General features: G+C 34.4%; 3 protein-coding genes across 7 annotated transcripts; 1 reads left to right on the top strand and 2 right to left on the bottom strand.

Annotated features, from left to right (window-relative positions):
* Positions 1–2,340: 2,340 nt before the first annotated feature.
* Positions 2,341–6,267, top strand: LOC115703223 (E3 ubiquitin-protein ligase SP1). 3 transcript variants are annotated; one of them, XM_030630753.2, is made up of 11 exons: positions 2,341–2,920; positions 3,064–3,116; positions 3,541–3,662; positions 3,769–3,864; positions 3,991–4,092; positions 4,228–4,293; positions 4,953–5,065; positions 5,146–5,256; positions 5,510–5,556; positions 5,642–5,750; positions 5,861–6,267. In XM_030630753.2, exons 1-11 carry the CDS (start codon positions 2,847–2,849, stop codon positions 5,961–5,963), a joined length of 996 nt encoding a protein of 331 aa, XP_030486613.2. In that variant the 5' UTR covers positions 2,341–2,846; the 3' UTR covers positions 5,964–6,267. The 3 variants fall into 3 exon arrangements, with proteins under 3 accessions (XP_030486613.2, XP_030486607.2, XP_030486598.2); XM_030630747.2 differs by having other exon boundaries at positions 3,991–4,128; positions 5,648–5,750; XM_030630738.2 differs by having other exon boundaries at positions 2,342–2,920; positions 3,991–4,128.
* A 366-nt stretch (positions 6,268–6,633) lies between these two features.
* On the bottom strand, positions 6,634–14,027 carry LOC115703162 (CSC1-like protein At4g02900). Of its 3 annotated transcripts, XM_061107092.1 has the most exons (11): positions 13,626–14,027; positions 13,107–13,256; positions 12,397–12,532; positions 11,648–11,749; positions 11,365–11,484; positions 11,193–11,273; positions 10,553–10,893; positions 10,100–10,345; positions 9,190–9,514; positions 8,422–8,655; positions 6,634–7,189 (listed from the first exon to the last, which is right to left on the bottom strand). In XM_061107092.1, exons 1-11 carry the CDS (start codon positions 13,937–13,939, stop codon positions 6,968–6,970), a joined length of 2,271 nt encoding a protein of 756 aa, XP_060963075.1. In that variant the 5' UTR covers positions 13,940–14,027; the 3' UTR covers positions 6,634–6,967. The 3 variants fall into 3 exon arrangements, with proteins under 3 accessions (XP_060963075.1, XP_060963076.1, XP_030486564.1); XM_061107093.1 differs by lacking the exon at positions 13,107–13,256; XM_030630704.2 differs by lacking the exon at positions 13,626–14,027 and having other exon boundaries at positions 12,397–12,557; positions 13,107–13,210.
* An 800-nt stretch (positions 14,028–14,827) lies between these two features.
* On the bottom strand, positions 14,828–16,382 carry LOC115703242 (EID1-like F-box protein 3). The gene has a single exon (XM_030630763.2). It carries the CDS (start codon positions 16,019–16,021, stop codon positions 15,041–15,043), a length of 981 nt encoding a protein of 326 aa, XP_030486623.2. The 5' UTR covers positions 16,022–16,382; the 3' UTR covers positions 14,828–15,040.
* Positions 16,383–20,741: the final 4,359 nt, after the last annotated feature.

Here is a 20,741-nt window from a genome sequence, read left to right as displayed (position 1 = left end):
TTTGTGGAAGGTTAATAATGCTTATTGTTGAAGGTCAATAATCAATAAGCAGATTAGTAATCAATAAGTAGAATGTTTATTGTTTGTTGATCAGTAATCAAGCTATGGATAATGTAAAGGAAAAAAAATTATCAGTTTGAAAACTTAAATGGGATGGGAGGAGACTTTTATCTCTTTTTTTCGGGTTCTATTTTTCTAGCCATCTTAGTGGCCTTTTTATAAGCTTCCTGCTTGCCTCAGCTAAATCCTATATCGTATTTTTTAAAATAAAAAAAATTAGCATTTTATAAATTACTAAAATTAGACTTCATAGAATTTTTTTTTCTTTGAATTAAGCGTTTATATATTACAATGCATAACTTGAGACTCGAACCCAGAATCTCCAACACACGCACCCTCCTATGACTACTTGAGCTAGCCTTAAGTGGTTTAGACCTCATAGAATCTGGTATAGTATTAGTATAGTTGGCAGTCGCAAATTTATAAGAGTTTACGCTACAAAAGTGATACTGATAAGTATTTGTAATGTGACACACTTGTGGGCTTTTAATCAATAATAGTTTTATTTTTAATTTTTTATTATACCTACTGATTCATTTGTCATTGAATTAAACGATATAAGAATAAATTTTTGTTAATAAATTATAATAAAGTAGATTTCATACAAAGTTGCCATTTTTTTTTGTTATAGGCCAATGAGAATTTGATATAGGATTAAATTAATTAATTTCAATTTAATTACTTAAGCAAATCCTTTCATTAAAAAATATTGAATCTAATCTAATTCTATCCTATTTTCTAATGAGGAAATTACACTCTACACCCTTTTTATATTATCCTTTTTTATTTTTACCCTCTTTTTTAAAGTCTATCATTTTTACCTCTTTTTTTAAACATTGTACCAATTTTTCCCCTATCACTTCAAAATATTTTCCATGTGACTCTCTTATGTCAGGGTATTTTCAGTACAATACATATAAAAAGAGGTATGTTTCAAATAAATATAAAATTAGAGGTAAATTTGATTAATTGATAAATAAAAGAGGCATTTTTCAACTTACCCCTTTTCTAAACATGATGTTGAAAAATTATACCACAAATAAGACTAAGATTGGAGATGCAAATTTATGATTTATTACTAAAATATAATTCACTTTAAAAAATTGCTTAATTGGGTTGTTAAAAGTTTATTTAAATTTGTCACATAATAAAGGTTGATCTAAATTTGAATTACAATATATCATGATACAAAGTTTATATTATAAGAAATACACTATTTTTATACTTAATTTTATCATTTTTAATATTTTATTACTAAATTTAGTTATTGCATTAAGTTATAAATTTTTACATTTATTTTTTATTATTTTATATAATAAGTTATTATTTTTATATTTTTAATAAAGTATTAAATTTTGTATCAATTTTTATAATTATATATTCAACACAATACAAAATATTGATGAAAATATATGTCAAAAAAATTGATGTAAATATATATTAGAATTAGTCTTACATTGTTTATGTGTGGAAATAAATTGACATATATAAGAAGAATGAGCTACTCCTTGTGAAATTGGTTTTGAGATGGAATCTCATTTACCTTATCCCAAATTCTAACATGGTATTAGAGCCACTTGTGATCCGTTGTGAGCCCAAAGTGTCACTAGTTCAAAAAGTCATTTGTGATCCGTTGTGAGCCAAAGTGTTGCTGGTCCAAAAAGATACTTCCTCGGTCTCCCCTTTAACTTCTATTTGGGACTTTTCGACCAATGTATACTAATTTCCAGTTTTTGAGTCTTTGACTTGTTTCGAAATCCACAAATTTCACGACATGTACACCTACAAATTTCTCGATATTTGGTCTTGTAGAATTCTTTCAAATGTCACGTTCAACCTTGTGGTTTCTTAAAGGGTCTTGTGATTTCTTAAAGGTTGTTCGTTATCCTCACACTTTCTAGACCCAAGAATAGTGTATTAGAGTTAGTCCTATATTATTTATGGGTAAAAATAAATTATCATATATAAAATGAATAGCCACTCTTTTCATTACCAATTAATTTTAAGAAGAAACCTCATTCTTATTATCTCATTCCCACTGCCATTTGAAAATTATTTATCTTTTTTAATAAGTGGTGAGAAGACAAGAATGTTTGATTGTAGATTGAAGAATGGATAAATAGTGGTACATAACATTGTTAGAAGCGAAACTAAAACGTAAAAATCTTGTCGTTTATTGGTGGTAAAAATAAATAAAAAATTGAGAATGATTGGCTTAAAATAGAAAACGTCAGTAGCAAACACAAATAAATAAACCTCATACTTAGTTATTAGTTTGCAATAACTTGTTGTCCTTATTAAATCAAATAAAATTTATTTTGTTCTTCTGAAATTGTAATGGCCACTCCTCCAACTCCAAGCCCCCCAAGCACGAGGATAGCTTGCTAACACAGTCTACCAACGGAGGAGCCTTCGAATCTCTTCTCTTCCTTCCAATCCAATCCAATCCAATTTTCTTCTGTTTTCCTTTTCTTTTTTCTTCACAACCAAACACAAAATTCCAATTCCATAATCAATCCAACAAGTTCCCCTCTTTCATCTCTCTGCCTCACTAATTCCCCTATTTTCTATCTACCCGATTCGCTGCAGCTAAGAAAGATCAAATCTTTCTTTCTTTTATGTAAATATTAACGTTATCTATAACATATATTACTATTGGAAATCTATCAGATTGTGGCAGTTTTTGGATGAAAATCGCCATTGATGCACCTGTAGCTTTAACATATGGTCATATGTTTTAGTTGAAAGGCTAGAAAATTAGGGTTTAGTAATTGAGCTGATCGAACATGCTTCCATGGGGTGGATTAAGTTGCTGTTTGAGTGCAGCTGCCCTATACCTTCTCGGCAGGAGCAGTGGCAGGTCAGTCAATCACTGTTAATTTGCTAATGCTATTATGAATTATAACGCTGCAAAAAATTTGAAAAATTCTAGAGTAATGCTACACCTTGGGTAATTGGAATTTCTTTGTTATGATTTTGTTTCGTATTTCTGACAATTTGCAGGGATGCGGAGCTTCTGAAATCGGTCACTCGGGTCAATCAGTTGAAAGAATTAGGTTTTGTGCTTTTCATTTTTTTTTTCTTTTGTATACAAGTTCATTATTGTCATTATTTTGTTGTAATGACTAGGTTGGTAGTACTGGAACTAAATTATTCACATATAAGTTTTGAGTTTCACATTCATGGCAACGGCATATAAACTAATGTTGTTGATTTGTGCCTTACATTTGGTTGTTTAAGTTCTTTGTGTTTGCTTGCTTTAGCAAGCCTGCTATTAATCGGGTGATATGTGGAACACTGTTTGGGCGCTTATTCATTTTCGGCTGCAGACTTGAGTTGTAGTCCTGGCCCTGCATCCACAAACTGCATATCATCAACTTTAGAATTCATTGCATTTTGGATGTAAACAGCAAATAATTGTTCTTCTTATGGTGGTCTTAGCTTGTATACAATTTCTAAATCATTATTTTTGTTTCTCAGCACAATTGTTAGATGCTGAGTGTGTATTACCTTTGGTTGTTGCGATTTCCGGGAGAGTCAGTGCTGAAAGCCCTATCAACTGCGAGTTCAGTGGTTTACGTGGAGTTATTGTGGAGGAAACAGTAATTACAGAAAAACAACACTTTTATTACAACATATGTTCTCACTTTGGTATTTTCTTCAGTTTAATTATTGTATCACTAACAGTCTAATTCTTATCTTACTTAGGCAGAACAACATTTTTTGAAACACAATGATGCCGGTTCATGGATACAGGATTCTGCTCTAATGTTATCCATGAGTAAAGAGGTTCCATGGTATCTGGTGAGAAGCTCTCTCTTTCACTCATTTCTCATTCCTTCATGTTTGTGTGCTTTGCTTCATGATTCATTAAAGTAGTGTTGATAGATGGAGTAATTTTTTTTTTCTTCCATCAATTTTTTGGACCAGGATGATGGGACTGCTCGTGCTTATGTGTTGGGAGCTCGAGCTGCCACAGGTTTTGTGTTGCCAGTAGCGAGTGAGGTGTTTGAAGAATCAGGGAGATCCCTTGTACGTGGGACATTAGATTATCTCCAAGGCCTCAAGGTCTTGTTTATTAGTAATTGTCTACTTAATTTTTCACATACACACATACTCAGACTCTCTTTTGGTTAACTGAACTTTCTGCTATTTATGTGCTTGTAGATGCTTGGAGTTAAACGTATTGAGCGGGTACTTCCAACTGGTACTTCTTTGACTGTTGTTGGTGAGGTATGCAGTAGGGTAATATGAAACTGTTAAATGCTTTTCCTTTTCCCTTGCTTGGAGTGAAACTTAAGTTATTGTATCTTTTTATAAAAAGATTCCATAGAGAACCAAAAAAAGGAAATCTGATAACAAATTTGATGTCTTGAACAGCGTTAATCTCTTAAGAGGTGATCTTTAATCTTTGTTGCCTTTTTCCAAGGAGTGTTACATTTCATGGAGCAGTTAGTGCATTATACCAATGTCTTTAGTGCTAACATAAAAATTCTAGTTCAAGTTGTTCTGCTTGGTGTGATATCCCTTGTGCTGTTGATTGCTACTGAGCATATATACATTCACTCAATATCATATAATATAACATCGAGGATGTCCATATGAGAGAAATTATAAGTATTTCGACCCAAGTGGGGTAGTTCAAATGGTTAGGCATGTGACTTGCTCAAGGGGTAGTTCAAATGGGGATCTTAGTTTAAAAAATAAATAAAAATAACAATAAGTATTTTGAAGATTGTAATGTTTGTTAAACATTTTCCCCAAATCTGCTCAGTTATATTATAAAACCCCTTTAGTGAACTTCCATATTTTAGTTTATAATCTAAGCTTCTGATGCAAGTATACCTTAACCAATGTGTGCCTCTCTCTTATCCAATTTATTCTATTATCAGGCTGCCAAAGATGATATTGGAACTGTCCGAATTCAGAAACCCCACAAAGGACCGTTTTACGTATCACCTAAAACCCTTGACCAACTCATCGTAAACTTAGGAAAATGGGCAAGGTTGACCTTTATTCATTCCTTTACTTACTGTACTAAGTACTTTTATGTATCGGTGTAATTAACAAAGATGCATTTACCAGGTGGTACAAGTATGCATCTGTGGGTTTGACGGCCTTTGGTGCTTATCTAATTGCTAAACATGCCGTCCAATACATTATGGAAAGAAAACGACGTTGGGAACTACAGAGAAGGTAAGTTCAAGTCATGTTTATTAAGAAACCAAGTACTGGTTAAACTACATTTTTTTTTCTTTTAGTGGCAATTAATCTGGTTAAAGCAACTTTAATATGGTTGGAAAAGTAAAAAACTTATAATTTATAAATGGACATTTTCTAATGAGTATCTAACAAGTCCACAGCATACCACAAAGTTGTATTATTTCTTTTGTAGACCATCACTGCTGCTACTCTTTATGGAATGAAACATTTATGTCTGTCATGTCAGGGTTCTTGCTGCGGCTGCTGCTAAAAGATCTGCGAATGACGATGAAGGTAGATTGACTAGTGTCTTCCATTTACGAATACTTACGGTGTATGCTTAAATATTTCTACTAAAATGCTGCAACTCTTTTCCTAGGTTCAGAAGACAAGGCTGAAAGTGGATCGGATGGTTCTAAAAAAGATCTTCTAATGCCAGATTTATGTGTGATATGCCTTGAGCAGGACTATAATGCTGTTTTTGTCCCGTAAGAACTCACTAACTCGGTCTGTTTCTATCTAGTTTCTAGTAAACTTATGTTGAAATGACATTTTGTTCATGGTATTCCATTTCTTCTCTGTACTATCATTTTCGCAGGTGCGGTCATATGTGCTGTTGCACAACCTGCTCCTCACAATTGACAAATTGCCCTCTTTGCCGACGCAGAATTGATCAAGTTGTGAAAACCTTCCGCCATTGAGGTTCTGCTTTTCACTATTTGTACCCTTGTAGAGAGAGAACATCTATTTTTAGTTTACCACTTTCAAAATCAGAGTATGGTTGTATGTTTAATGGTTTCGACCACCATTTTCGTTTGCCTTTAAGCTATCAAAAAGTAACTTATTACAATTCTTTCTGGAGATATTGATTTGATGACTTCTGGGTTGAGAAAGCCTATCATCTTCAGGACCTTTAATTGTAGATTGTTTGTAAATATTTAATAGTTTTAATCCTTATCCTTGTAAATTAGCGTGGCTTATTAAATTAGTTTTTTTTCCTCCAAAGTTTTATATGACATTTGCTTCTTTGTCTTTACACAAGTACTTGTAGTACTTGTAGAGATACCAATTTTTTTTATTGGGTGTATTGAAAATAAAGACAAAATAAAAAATCATGAAAATGAGAATAGAATTGTATCTAGGTAGGAAAGTTGTTACAACCATAGATAATAAATTTAATGGTGATGATAAATGAATAAATATATAATAGTAGTGCTGTAAATACGGATCAGATTTTTTAACAACACGAAATCAATATGAGCACGACTAGAGCAAATAAATAAATATCTTTTATTATTTTTTACTCCCTCTTTTTATTTTGAGGCATATTTTCTTTTTATCTAAATATGAAAGACAAAAATTTGATAATTAAATAGAAAGAGAAGCCAAGCCTTGGGCTACCCCTAAAGCAATCTGGTGACCAATAAAGTTCAATTACAAAGTGACTACATATTCTAAACTTTATAAATGTTTCAGGAATTTGAGGAAGAAATAAAAATGGAGAAGGGAAAAAAATAGTTTCTGGGAAGTGGAAACTAGCCTATAAACTGAAAAAGCAGGCGCATTTCCTTGTATCACTGTTCTCATTTCTCACCATTAATCATGTTAATGAACAAAAAAACAGAAGTATGTTCCAAGTTTTGAAGAAGAGAAAATAAAGAGAGTTAGCATGATGACTATTTGTCAGTGGTTAATACATCTAAATTCATACACCAACTTCAGAACTGGCATCAGAATCATGTCTACTACTCCGATAAGAGTTCCTTTTAGTGGCCACAAGGGGGCTGTTCTCTTCTTCATCAATGGCAACGGGTCTCTCTAACTCTCCACCTTTGAAGACAGGATGTACGTAAGCATCCTTAAGATAGGCTCTCAAGTTGAGGTTTGGTTCTGTAGCCTTTTCAAGTGTGTCCTTCACCATTGCTTCCTGTTATGAAATGTCATGATCAGGTCCTGTTATGAAAGAAAAACAGATACATTTGTAGTCTAAGCTTCTATGAGACCCTATAAAATCTTTCATTAGCTTTAATTGTACTCCATGAGATAATGCAAGATACAATGATTCTTATTCTGAGGAGAGAGCAAAATTCTTTGTTTTCAGGCTATGTTTGGTTGGAAGGAAGGAGAAGCAAAATACTTGAGAAAAAAAGAGAGGAAGGAATGAGAGGGTATCTGAGAAGATCAAAATCATCGTGCCTAGAAGTGGAAGAAATGTAAGAGCATGTTTGGTATTGTTTTCTGTTTTTTATTTTAAAAAATTGTTTTTAGAAATGAGAACAAAAAAATAGTTTTTGAAGTTTTTAAAACACAAGTCACGTTTGGTTAGTGATTTTTAAAAGCAATATTGACCAAAAGTGAATTGGTTTTTAAAATAAAAAACAACATTTTATTGTTTTCAAAATTCTTGTTTTTTGTAACTTTGTTTTCTGAAAACTGTTTTTAAAAAACAAGGTCAAACAAGCCAAATTGTTTTTAAAAACAATTTTCTGTTTTTAAAAACAAAAAACAGTTTTTTAGTTATGATGCTAAACATGCACTAAGATTTTCTTGTCAACTGAACTCTACTCTTCAATTCAAGTGCAGACAATTTCCTCACCTCAAACCCATCCAATAAATCTCTTACTCATCTCCTTCCTTTCACATCTTCCTGTTTGACAGGCGAAAGAAGGAGAAGGAAGGAGAAGCTTGAGCGAATAGAATCAGAGTATAGATAGTTTCTGGATAGGACTTTTGGAGAGAATAGATTAAGTAATGAGTTTCCAAATTCCAGTTTGAGCTAATATTACTTTCTAAATTGGATTGGTTTTAGGAGGGAAATGTATATTTAAGTGATAAAATGATTATTTTATAATATAAATAGAACATATCCTAGTTTCCATACAAAAACTAAAGATAGGATTTAAATCTTCTCTCCTTTTTCAACACAAGGTAAAGATACATTTCCTATCTCCTTTCTTTTCTAGAAAGAATCTCTCGATTGTTTTCATTTTACTTCATACCTACTAATATAGCCATAAAGTAGATTTTGTAAATTACTTCCTCTTTAGTGATTTAATAGGCTAGTGAAGTAAGATGCATCTGAAACCATCATAAAAAATCAAACAAACCAGTAATAGAAGTCTTAAACTAGACCATTTCTTTGGTAAATCTATCACTAACCTGTAATGGAAGTTTCATGAATGCAGTTTCAAAACGTCCCTTGCATAATCTATGAAACCAGAATGTCATAATTGGTTGTGCAATAAGCAACAATGTTGACTTTGCAACACCTTTAGTGCTAAACAATCCCATCAGAAGAAGTTGAGATATAATTAACCCTGTAATTACACGCTTATGAACTTGTGGCCAGAAGGCTGCTGCACTTTCATATTTTTGGTCATAAACGTTGATAATCTGACAATAAAAACTCAATATCACAATATGAAAAAAAGAACACAGGAAACAATATTTGTAGATATTGAACAGCCTACTTTCTTAGTGCTCAGTAAAACAGCAAAAAGGTTCAATATGAAACTTTTATTGAAACTGTAGTGCTAACCAATGCACAATTCTATTTCTATTCAGAACAAGAAGAAGTTCAACTGTTCAAAGAAATGAATGCCATCAACAAGTATTGAGGCAGGAAACCTAGTGTGCTGCCACACTCTTATTCATTATGTACTACTAGTCCATATTCGTTTTTCCATTTCGTCAGGAAATTTCATTAAATACCTTCAAGGGACCTTTTAAACTTTGCAAGTGCCTCTCATCAATAAAAGTTAGACAACTAGTGTTAAATTCCACTTAGAGTCAATGCAAATTCACTTATAGTCCTACATTCTTGGCTTTCCATTTTTGTCTCTCCTTGAACTCCTAATCTTATTCATAACACAAACATAAACCAGGTATTTGTATACGTATTCAAACAATAAAGATAAGGTGGCATACCTGATGACGAAAAACCATGTATGAAAATGCAAAGAAGACCACAATAAAAGGAAGCAGTACAGGTGTAATAACAGAATACACAAGTCCAATCAAGAAATATAACTGTATCCTAGGTTCTGATGTAGCAAAGTCCAAGCAACCAGGATCCATTGCTTGCTCCCTGTCTTCCTCTGTCTTAACCAAAAATGTGTTCTTAAGGTGGAACATAACTAATGGAACCAATCTAAGGATCTCTGCAGCAACCCCAGCCCAACCATCAACCATTACATAAGTCATGAAGAAAGTGGCTTTCATTGGGATGGACACACCAATAGTTTTAGTAAATCTGTAGGAGCAGAAGAACTTTTCCGTTAGATTATTACCTAATGATCATTCAAAAAAATCTTTGAAATCTAACACACTAGAATTCGATGAACATGTCATTTTTCCTAAAAGCTATTGGTATTATCTACCTTCACCTCAAGAAAATATAAAGGACAGAAACACTTGGATCCAAAGCAGATAAGAGATTGAGATTGTAAGTTTGGCTTTAATACTACAGCCAGTGGCACATCATCTAAGCTGAACCAAGGACACTCTCTAGATCCCAATAGACAAACAAAAGAAATTATAGTAAACTCATTGAAAACATAATGATAATGTTGCTCTTTTAAAGTTATAGATGATGGGTCTAGTCATCCATCGTGATTCGTGAGGATAACTCTTGATCAATCATCTATAAGAAACATTCAGTAGCTAGTAACCCATTTGGAAAATTACCCCAGCTGGGGTTTGGACAGTTGAACCCGACCTCATACACACAACCCACATACCTAACCACTTAAGCTAGACAGTCGTTCCAACACCTTTTCCTTTCAATAACAAAATCTTTAACTGAATCAATTGGAATACAAAAATTATGCAAACTTACTCTGTTGAAGGCTCATTAATGAATTTCTCAAGCTGCTGAAATGCTGTGCCAGTAACAATGCTTCCAAGAAACACATTGACAAGTATGAACAAATGATACTTCTCAGCTGATCTCCTCTCCAGAGAAGACAACGATGTAAATCCTTCTATTCTTGACATAGTCATGAGAATTGTCGGAAGCAGAATAAGGAATATCTTTAATACTATTCCGGGAAGAAATCCTTGGATAACAGACTTCACAACCTTCCTGCAACAACAAATTTTAGCATCTGATACTTCAACCATTAAAACAAAACCAACGAACTCATAACTTTTTTTATGTGTGTTTTGCCATTTGGAATCATCATAAATCTTTAGCTAATTTCAGCCACAAAGAAGCACAATTAAAAGTAATTAACTAAATTTTGAACATAATGAGAAATTAAAATTCCAACATAATGCAGAATGAACGCACTTCTCTATTAGTGGCTTCAAGAAAGGAAGAACCTTCATTATCCCCTCAATGTTGGCTAGAGACTGAACAAATGCTATAGGAATCATAAAAAAGAAAGTTAGAAGAAAAAGGCAAATAGCCATGAGCAATCTTCGGACACTAAGTTCAACATATGGAATTGCAAGATTGTCCCAAAAGACATCACGTGGCTGAGGAGCCCACTCTGTCAGCCAGATTGTAGGATTACTCGATTGCTGAGTTTGAGCACAAACAGCTGCTCCCCATCGTGTTTTAAAAGAAACAAATGCTGCAGGCACTGTAGCCGTTGGATCACTGGCAACCCTTTCTCTTTCTGCATTTTCCTGTATACCAGTCATTTATACATCTATAACATTGAAAATGAATCCTTACAAAAAAAAAAATAACATTGAAAATGAATAGTATCTTCTAATAGATGTATTTCTAACATTAAGTCTGAATAAAATGCCAATATTGACATTAAACAGTGATAGACTAATTGCAAATATACTGCTACAAATATCCAGATCAAACATATTACTACAGTGTTAAAGCAAAGAAGCCTAAAAGACTACACAATCTTTTCATATAACAAATTTACAAAGAAAAAGAAATAAAAGATAGCAACAAATATGGCACTTACCTCTTGGTTTAACTTACTAATCTCAGCAGTATAATAGCCAACTGCATCCACTCTACTTCCCCAGAGGCCCCACAAACCTGTCTATAGAACATCATGAAATATTAGATGACAAAACTTCATTAAAAAGGATACGGTTGCAAATCATATACAGTTCAGAGATCAGGCTGGAAACCTTTGTGGTGGGCTTCTTTGTAGGATGTCTCTCATGCTTATTTTGGTAATATACAAGCCAATTCTGCAGGCTCTTTTTCTTTGCAACCAACTTTGCAAGATTATTTGCATTATATACAACCTGCAAACATTGGGAAATGAAAATGGTATACTGTATACATCAAAATTCTTCAATCAGTCACATGATTCACATGTCAAATTGGAAACTATGTGTTATCACAAAACCTTTCCTTCAAGCAGTTAAACTACACCGTGTAATTACAAACATGAAAGAATTTACATACATGATGCATAAGATAATGATCGGGATGATTTACACAGAAGAAATGCTCAACATGCTCACTGACTGACTCATCAGGATCAGGAGGAACATTCTTCACAAGAACCTGGGAACAACAAGAAGCAAAAATGTGAAGAAGTTACTTTCTGAGAGTAATGGTGTACTTGGCAATTACTACCAGTAATAAAGCAAAAAACCCAGTTATATGCGTCTACCTTTTTATTATTATTATTAATTGGGCAGACATAAGAATAGAAAAGAGTGAAGCTAGTAACGTGAAATTGGAAAAATAAAAGATAGTACCAAAATAGTTAAAGTTAAGTAAATGGAGAGGTTAGTTTCTTTGGTGTACTAACTTAAAAATCACATCTCCACCACACAAGATTTTAATATGTTTATTTTATTTCTAGTTTTGGGTTTATTCTTAAAATAAAGAGATAAGAATCTCTGACTTAAAATCCCTTTGCTGATTTGATGTAATTAGTCTTTTATTTAAATCTCCAATTTTGAGGGATTAATTTATTTTGTACTACAGGAGGATTAGTGGTTGATTTGTCATTTTCTGTCAAACTTCTCCTATAATTAATGTACAATAGCCTAGCAAAATCGAAGAAGAAGAGTGTTCCTCTCTCTTCAAAATATAGTAAAAGGACTGAATACAGAGGGGAAAGAAAGTGTTAGTAGAACAACAACAAGAAGATGCCATCATTTAAAAAAAAAAAAAAAAAGAAAGAAAGAAAGAAAATAACTTACAGTAAATTGATCTGGACGTCGATTTTCAGATGCTAAATATCGAAGCCTCAATGAAGCTATCGTCTTGTATTCATAATATAAGACATAGCATGTCCAATATGAGAAGACATACGACATCAACAAATGAGCCCAAAACCTGGATTAATTAGTTTTGCACAAACCTGAGCAAATTGAGTTTAGATCTAATGAAGCATAAGAATGTATATCTCTCTATAAAACAACTGACAAAGAGAGTTTAAAAAAAACTTCATTTTGTTAAGGAAAAGTTAAGGTTCTTCACTAATATATTAAATGATAATCAGGATTTTCCTACCATGAATACAGTTAACTACAGTGATAGAGTTTGAATTGGTGAAATACAGTTATGTCTTTCTTTTCCTCTATATGACAGATACATTAGGGAGTAGGGACCAGTTTAAGTGAGCTTTTTAAAATGATATAAACAAAATGAGATTTCTACAGAAGTCAAAAGTTGAAGCTTCCTTGGGCCAACTTCAGAATTTAATTGCAGGATTGGCACAAATTATTCAATGCTTTTAGTTAGTTATAAAGCTTAACCAAACTACCCTCAAAAGTATCATATTTTATAATGTCAATCTGTATTGAAGAGAATCGTAGTACATTATTATTCATGAACAGTCATTACGAAGATCTGCTTTTAGAAAAATAAATCCAGATTATTGCATATGATTTTATATAGATACATGTACCTGTTTGATCCGGGTGGAACATTGGATATTGAAAGTTTGTCAATGTTGCTGAAAGTTAAATCTTTTATTCTTTCCAATGTATTACCCGTCCAATTGACAGGCACCAGAACGACAAAAGCAAGCAAGGTTATGGGGATGAAAATTTTCAGGCTGCAGTACGAAAATTTTCAAGTAAAGATGTTTGGTCAATAGGTAATGTGCAATAGCAAATATATTGGCATTGATCATATAAAGGCTGAGTAAAAAAATCATATCTTAGTTCTGCTTTTGGTGAATCAGCACTAAAAAGCAACGCAATGCAGTACGGATAAATCAGACCTCCGCAGCTCAAACAACAACAACAACCAAAAAAGAAAATAACAAAAGAGTAATGATGTGTAAACCCAAATATTACACACAATGGCATGGTAGTTTTTCAACTAATCACAGGTAAGACTATGAATAATGTTTGGGTGAACCGTGAACATATCATTACCCAAAACAAAGACACTTTTACATAGTTCCTACATACGAGCTTACCCAAGTAGATAAATCCGCATGAACGCAGTAGAATCAAGTCCAGCGTGCTCTGTAAGCTCGGGTTCGGGCATGTTCAATGCTGCAGGCATCCAATTTAAGAACTTTATGTATGTCTTTAAATCCAAATTGACAACGTTCTTGACAAGTCCTCCAGATTTTGTTGGGCTTCCTCTAATTCCCTTGAGATACCACTTGGGGAAGTATACTCTATCGTTTATTGGTTGAAGCCTCAGGAGTGCGAAAGCAACAAGGAACGACAATGCTGATAAGATATTGATAGCTGCTGACATACCAATATCTTGAAGAGAAGCCATCTCCTGATGTAAAATTAGAAACCAAGTTGCATATCAATCTTGTCCCTGAATTGGTATATGCTATCTCACTAAGATTTTCTTCAAAAGCTCATATGTTAATATTATAAACATAGTAAAGACTAACGGTTTTCCTAGTGTGAAAAATTTAGTATTATTCCAATTCACATTAGTAAAAGGGATGGCTTATGACAACCCTACATCTTATAAAAGCTGAAAATTCAATCAAACTACGAATCAAGAAAGTGTTCGCCATAAATTTATCCTCTATAATTGGCAAAAATACAATTCACCAATTCTAGAACTTGTGGAATGTAAATTAATTGGGATTTCCGAACGAGAAGCGAGTTAGATCAAAATTACTCTCGATTCAAATAAGGGAAACACATCAAAATTAAAGTTCTAATATATAAACAACTTGAATAAATCAAAAATTTCTCCATAACCAAAATTAAATACAATGTCAATCTCGAAAAAAATCAAATTGAGCCAATTTCATTAAAAAAAAATAAAAGATAAATAAAATGAGCGGGAAATGGAAGATATGCATCGAAAACGGACCTATGACCTGGTAACGCGGTTCTGGAATCTGAGAATGTGAATATAGGTAAGATGGAGGTTAGGGAAAATAAGAGCTGAAAGAGTGAACGCCATTAAAGTTTCTACGGTCAAATTTTTCGGACAAAGAGACACGTCAACGGCTGCTACAAGCTCGGAGGAGTGTTTGGTCTGGCTGCACTCCCGCTTATAAACGTTACGGGAATATTTGAATATTTTCTTGACTAAATTACCCTTAACTCATTTATTTAAAAGAGGTAAAACGCAAACAAAATAAGCAACACGACAAGAAGCACGAGAAACGACAAAAATTACAATAATGGCTGGATATTGAATAAAAAACCAAAACATGTAATTTGATATCATACTATAGTAATCATTAACGAACTGAAACGACACAGTTTGACACTGAAACTGAAAAATATATTTGTACAGATACAGAGATCAAAACTAAAAAGAGCAAAAACTATATACTAGCTCACGTAAAGAAATCGTTCAAAATTTCTGACATCAGCACAAAAATCGTTATGTTTCCAAACACCGTGGTCAACGAGTCAACGGGAGGACAGAAGCTCGGGGAAGACAACCAATATCAATTTGTGAAGCCCACTCATCCCGAAGACCTTCCTCTCGGCCTCGCGTGGAAACCACTTTCCCATATCCCACCGTCCGATCATCATCATCGCAATGATTAAGTGATCCCTGCGTCGCCTCATCTTGTCCTTGAACTCCACAATCGCCATCGTCGTCGTTTTTGTCTAATTCGTTGTCGTTATCATCCTCTTCGTCGTCGTCAGATAACGGTACCAGCCAGCAAGCTCCATGGAGGTGACCGTTAATGCAGACGAAATACTCTAACCCATCATCGTGCGAGCCAAGCCGGCGAGAGGCGCTCTTGGGGATGAGCCGAGCTGTCTTCATGCTCCACACGCGGGACCCACAGTAAGGACAGCGAACCCTCTCCTCGAGCGCCACTTGTCGCCTGAGCAAGCACGCCCTCGTCTTCGATCTCAAGAATCCCTGAAATACCCCTCTGTAGATCCCCAAATCGTCCTCCTTCTCCCCCATCGGATGCTCACAAGGGTCGCTCACGAACAGTAAATCGCTCCGGCAATCCTTCACCAAGAAACTGCGCCCCGACGTTTTCGAGAACCGGGAAGCCTTCACGAAGTGACCCGGAGACGATTTGCTCACTCGGAATTGCCGAGACGACTCGCACCCACAGCAAAAGAACATGAGCTTCGCGAGTGTATTCCAACCCCCGCCCATGCGCGTAGCCGGCGCACCGTTCGTCAATGTCGCTACCATGCGCGGAGCGCGATACACACACAGCTCCCGCCATAGATATCGCTCCGCCAATGCTCTGAGTTTCCGATTCACAGACGCAGCTGAACAGATCGTTTGAATATCCCACTTAATCGATTCGAAAACCAACACGAGTATTCGCTCGTTGAGTATCCCCGAGTCACACGATGAATCCGAACCCTGACTCAGCGAGTTCGGTCTCAACCTCTGGTTTGCACTCATTGATGGGTTTTTTCAATTACAAGAATCAAGAAAGTGTTTGGTAAAAGCTCGTCTCTGAACTGGAAGAAGAAGAAGAAGAGTAAATGAGATTATATTATAAAACGGCGCCTACAGTGGAGACCACAGCGATTGACACGTAGCGTTTATTGTCTGAATATCTGCCTTAAAGATGCCAAGGAACAAGTACGTGTCAGTTTCTGATTGGTTAAGTAGACCTATAATTGAATCAAAATGCCGTAAGAGACAATCGAAATGTCTCATATAACATCAGCGGTTGGATTATTAAAATTGGGCAAACGGCGCCACGTGTTGGGATACTATGCTATGTTACGAAAATATCTAATTTTTGTGGGCCGAAATATCTATGGAGATTGTACGTGTCCAAGTCTACATGTAGGTTTCTGAAACGACTCCACTAGGACTGTCTCCTTTTCCAAACATTTTAAGGAAAAAAGAAAAACTTTACGATGATTCTTTAGACACGTGTGTAAACCTAAAACTCCCACGTTTCCCTCTTCCAACGACTTTCAATAACCGTTTTTCAGTTTATTTTTTAGGCATTATCTCAACAGTATCTTTCTTTTAACAGCGTGTACTGTGGAGTGGACCTAATAATTCCTAATCATGGAGTTGTTTTTTCTTGAGAGATAATAAAGGAATGTATATCTTATCTTTTAGAAATTTAAGTGAGCTAAATGGACTAGTGTCATGTAGATGAGCTATAAATCGACCACAAAAGAAAAGTAATTAAAAATTCAACAACCTAGCTAATGTTGATTATGTAAAGCACTAATCACTCTTACAAGTTACAACAAGATCATAGCCAAGTAAAAAAGCACCTCCTAGGTGTTCTCTCTAGGTTTTGCCTATTCTACTGCCGTTACTACGACTGATGTACGTTTTTTCTCTAGCCTATTAAAAAGCAAGAACAGAAATCTTGGAGAGAAAGAAGAAGAAAGAAAATGGTAACTGAAAAATACTGCTCAGTTGAAAATGCAAGAGCGAGCTAAACATATATTTACAACAAAGCTTTTACAACTGAATAACAGACTCTTTGTGAGTTGTCAAGGTCAAGTTAGTTAGAATCATTACTAACAGTTTGTTCCAAACTTCCTAACTGTCTTAAATCACTTTGTTTAGTATTTCCAATAGTCCCCTCACGTGACACGGGTGAATATCAAGTGTCAACTTGTCCCTGAAGAAAGTGAAGGAGGATATAGGTAAAGGTTTAGTAAAGATGTCTGCAACTTGGTACTCCGATAGTAAAGAAATTTGTCAATAATCTGAGTTACTTGAGTTTGATCTGTTGGGAATATTTTACCAGGATCTAGATTTATTTACAAGTATGTTTTATTGAAATAAATATGAATTCTCTAAAACAATGAAATAAACACATAAGGGTTTAAGAAAATCTTACATTGGTTGCAGCGAAATAATATGACTCCTTCCGTTCAAGCCCTCGATTCCTTTCTGTAGCAGAGCATTATCAAGTAGGGGTGAAAATCGGTCGGTTATGGTCGGTTTTTAAAATTTTATAACCGACCGGTCGGTTACGGTTTTTATTTTACGAAAACCGTAACCGACCGTTTAGAAATTATAACCGTATAAAACCGACCGTACAGTTTTTGGCGGTTTTCGGTTTGGCGGTTTTTGGCGGTTTTTGGCGGTTTTAGGCGGTTTTTGGCGGTTTTGGGCGGTTTTTGGCGGTTTTGACGGTTTTTTGGTTAAACTATTTTTTTATTTCAAGAACCGAAACCGACCGCCGTGTCAAAAAAACCGAAACCGAAACCGACCGCCAAATTCGGTGATGACGTGGAACCGAAAATTCGGTTACGGTCTGGTCAGTTTGATGGTCGGTTTCGGTTTTTCGGTTTTTATGAACACCCCTATTATCAAGATCTGAACTTGGATCTCTTTCTCTCCTTCGGGTTTGTTTACCACCGTCTTACTCACTATGATTGAGTACTTGACTTGTTATGTGTGGACATGTCACTCATTCACTAAGGGTTCGAATAGGTGAAGAACAACGAAGGAGGTATTGAAATCACTAAGGAAGGAACTCTCTCATCTGGTTTGGTTGAAGGCATTAATTTGACAAAGTGTCAAGTGGATGAGATGAGCATCATATTCTTTTTATGGTATTTCAACTTGGGCTTTGTTAGGCTAAAATTAGTCTAAGATTCGGGTCATATTTCGGTTAGTTTTCACTCTTTGTTTCTAGTTTTAGGGCTATATTACGCTTGATTCTTTTGTTTCAAGTCCTCGGGCATTTAAAGAAAGTATGTACAAGAATTGAGGAAAAATGGTGAAAGAATCGAGAAGAAAAACCAAGATTGGTGTCGCTGCCTATTCCCGTCGCGACGGGGAATTTGCCAGTCGCGACGGGAACTGGCAGAAAGTTTCAAAAAATTTGAAGTTGGACTCCCGTCGCGACGGGGGCTTTGCCAGTCGCGACGGGGACCCTTATGACGGGATTTTTGGGCAGTTTCGTAATTTCACGAATTTTAAAGATGAGAATTGGTTTAAATAGTAAGGGTTCGTGAAAATTAGGGGGGATTCAGAATTGGAACCCTAGAAACAAAGGAGGAGGCTAGAAGAGCGGCTTGTGGCGACCCGGATCAATTGCTTCAACTAGTTCTTTCTTTTCTCTTTAATTTTTCTATGTTCTTTTCTATTTCAATGTTAATTATGGATTTGATTATGGATGTTTTGAACTAAACTCCTATTTAGGGAGAATGATGAATGTTGTTTAAGTTTTTCCTAGTTAATGAATAATTGTCATTCCTCCATCTTGATTGTGAACACTATTCATATTTGTGTTTAATTTCCATGTGCAAGATTGATCACCTTTTACATGTTTTATGATCTCAATTCGAAATCTGAAAAGTGAGAATTGAGAATGCTAAAATTGGATAGTCTAGGTTTTGATGTGAAACGAAAGTATTTACATAGCCTTTGTGACATTTAGATTATTGCTTAATGCTGATTTCATGTTAATTTAATTAAGAGATTAATTAGAGAGCATGAGATTTAGAACCTAGAAGATCTGAAAAGAGCTAGGTTAATTTATAATCTGTCATTCACTTCAAGAGAAGGATAGCAATTAGACATTAACATTGGTAACTTAACAACAGGATTCGTCTCCCTATTCTCTCATCTTGATTAATATTCACTTGTTTCTTTAAGTTTCTTGAATTTCTTTCTTCCTTTTTTAATCATAAATACTTTTGATTTGCCAAATAGAATTATAAGTATAGTTTAGTAGTAATTAATCCAATTCCCTGTGGTTCGACCTCACTTGCGTGAGTATACTACTTGATTGCGTGCACTTGCGTAGTAATTAATAATTTTCAGCAACAGGCTTAGGGTTGAATTATATGGATTAAAAAAGAATAAAAAATTGGGCAAAAATCACATTTGGCCGTACACATTAAATGAGCCAATCTCTAGTTACAATTTTGCCACTTTTTCCAACCACTTATTCTTCTTTTCAATAATACCATATTTTTCAATTCAATCCTTGTACATGCCAAAACTATTTATTTAATAATTATAATTAATTACTAAATAAAATTGTCATTTATGTAATTTATTAATTAGACCATACAAAGTCTCTTAATTAACAAATTGACCCCAAAATTTATTTTCTTCACAATTAAGCCATTGCTTAATGAAAATTCATAAATAAGACATAGTCTAATTTTAGAATTATAATTGATTAATTAAAATCAATTAACTAAGTGTGCAAACAGTATTATCTAAACTAGTGAGGGGACCATGGGCCTATATAACAGAACTTCCAATAAGCAGATCTAGAATTTACCAAGTAAATTCCCTAACTTATTAATTCCTCATTGAACCACTATAGAACTTGGAATTGTACTCTCAGTTATATAGAACGCTCTATATGTACCACGATATAGATACGTTATGATTATCCATTGTTACAATCCTAATAGTCAATGATCCTCTATAGATGATCTACACTGCATATGGACAAATTTACTGTTCTGCCTTTCAATGTATTTTATCCTTAAAACACTTAGCTACCTATAAATGATATTTCAGTAAACTAATATAGTTACTGAAATGAGATCTCAATCATTTATCTTTATTCAGCCAAGCTCGAAGGAAATCATCATTTCACTTCTATGTCCAGATAGAAGCTATAGATTCCATATCATGATTAGCGCTCCCACTCAATTGTATTATCATGTTCCCAAAATGTACGTATCACCCAGACCTAAAGGTAGACTTAACTAACAAATCAAATAACACAAATAACACTCTTGAGATCGAACCTAATCATGTCAGGATTAATATCCATGGACCTAAGATCAACCATTGATATTGACTTAGAAAGATATAACGGTAAGTTTATGATATCTTATATAAGATCAATATCGGTCCCTTCCAATGTATACTCCATACATCTGATACTGGTAAACTTTGCCAATGCCCTGGAAATGACATAACACTTATCCAAGGTGTAAGTATACCTATCGTAGATTATCATGCCAGTCTAAATTCAGTTAACTGGCAAATCATGGGAATTAAACTTTTGAACATATAATCATGATTATATTCCACTGTGCTAAACGACACTATAATCATGAACAAATATATATATTCTGGACTTAATAGAATTTATACATTAAACATAATCATGAAATAAATCATGTGAACCATGCAGCATAAAATGTGATTTTTGGTCTTTATT

Source organism: Cannabis sativa, chromosome X (assembly GCF_029168945.1).
Source record: "Cannabis sativa cultivar Pink pepper isolate KNU-18-1 chromosome X, ASM2916894v1, whole genome shotgun sequence".
NCBI classification, from domain to species: domain Eukaryota; kingdom Viridiplantae; phylum Streptophyta; class Magnoliopsida; order Rosales; family Cannabaceae; genus Cannabis; species Cannabis sativa.
This window is presented reverse-complemented; position numbering and strand designations above follow the sequence as displayed.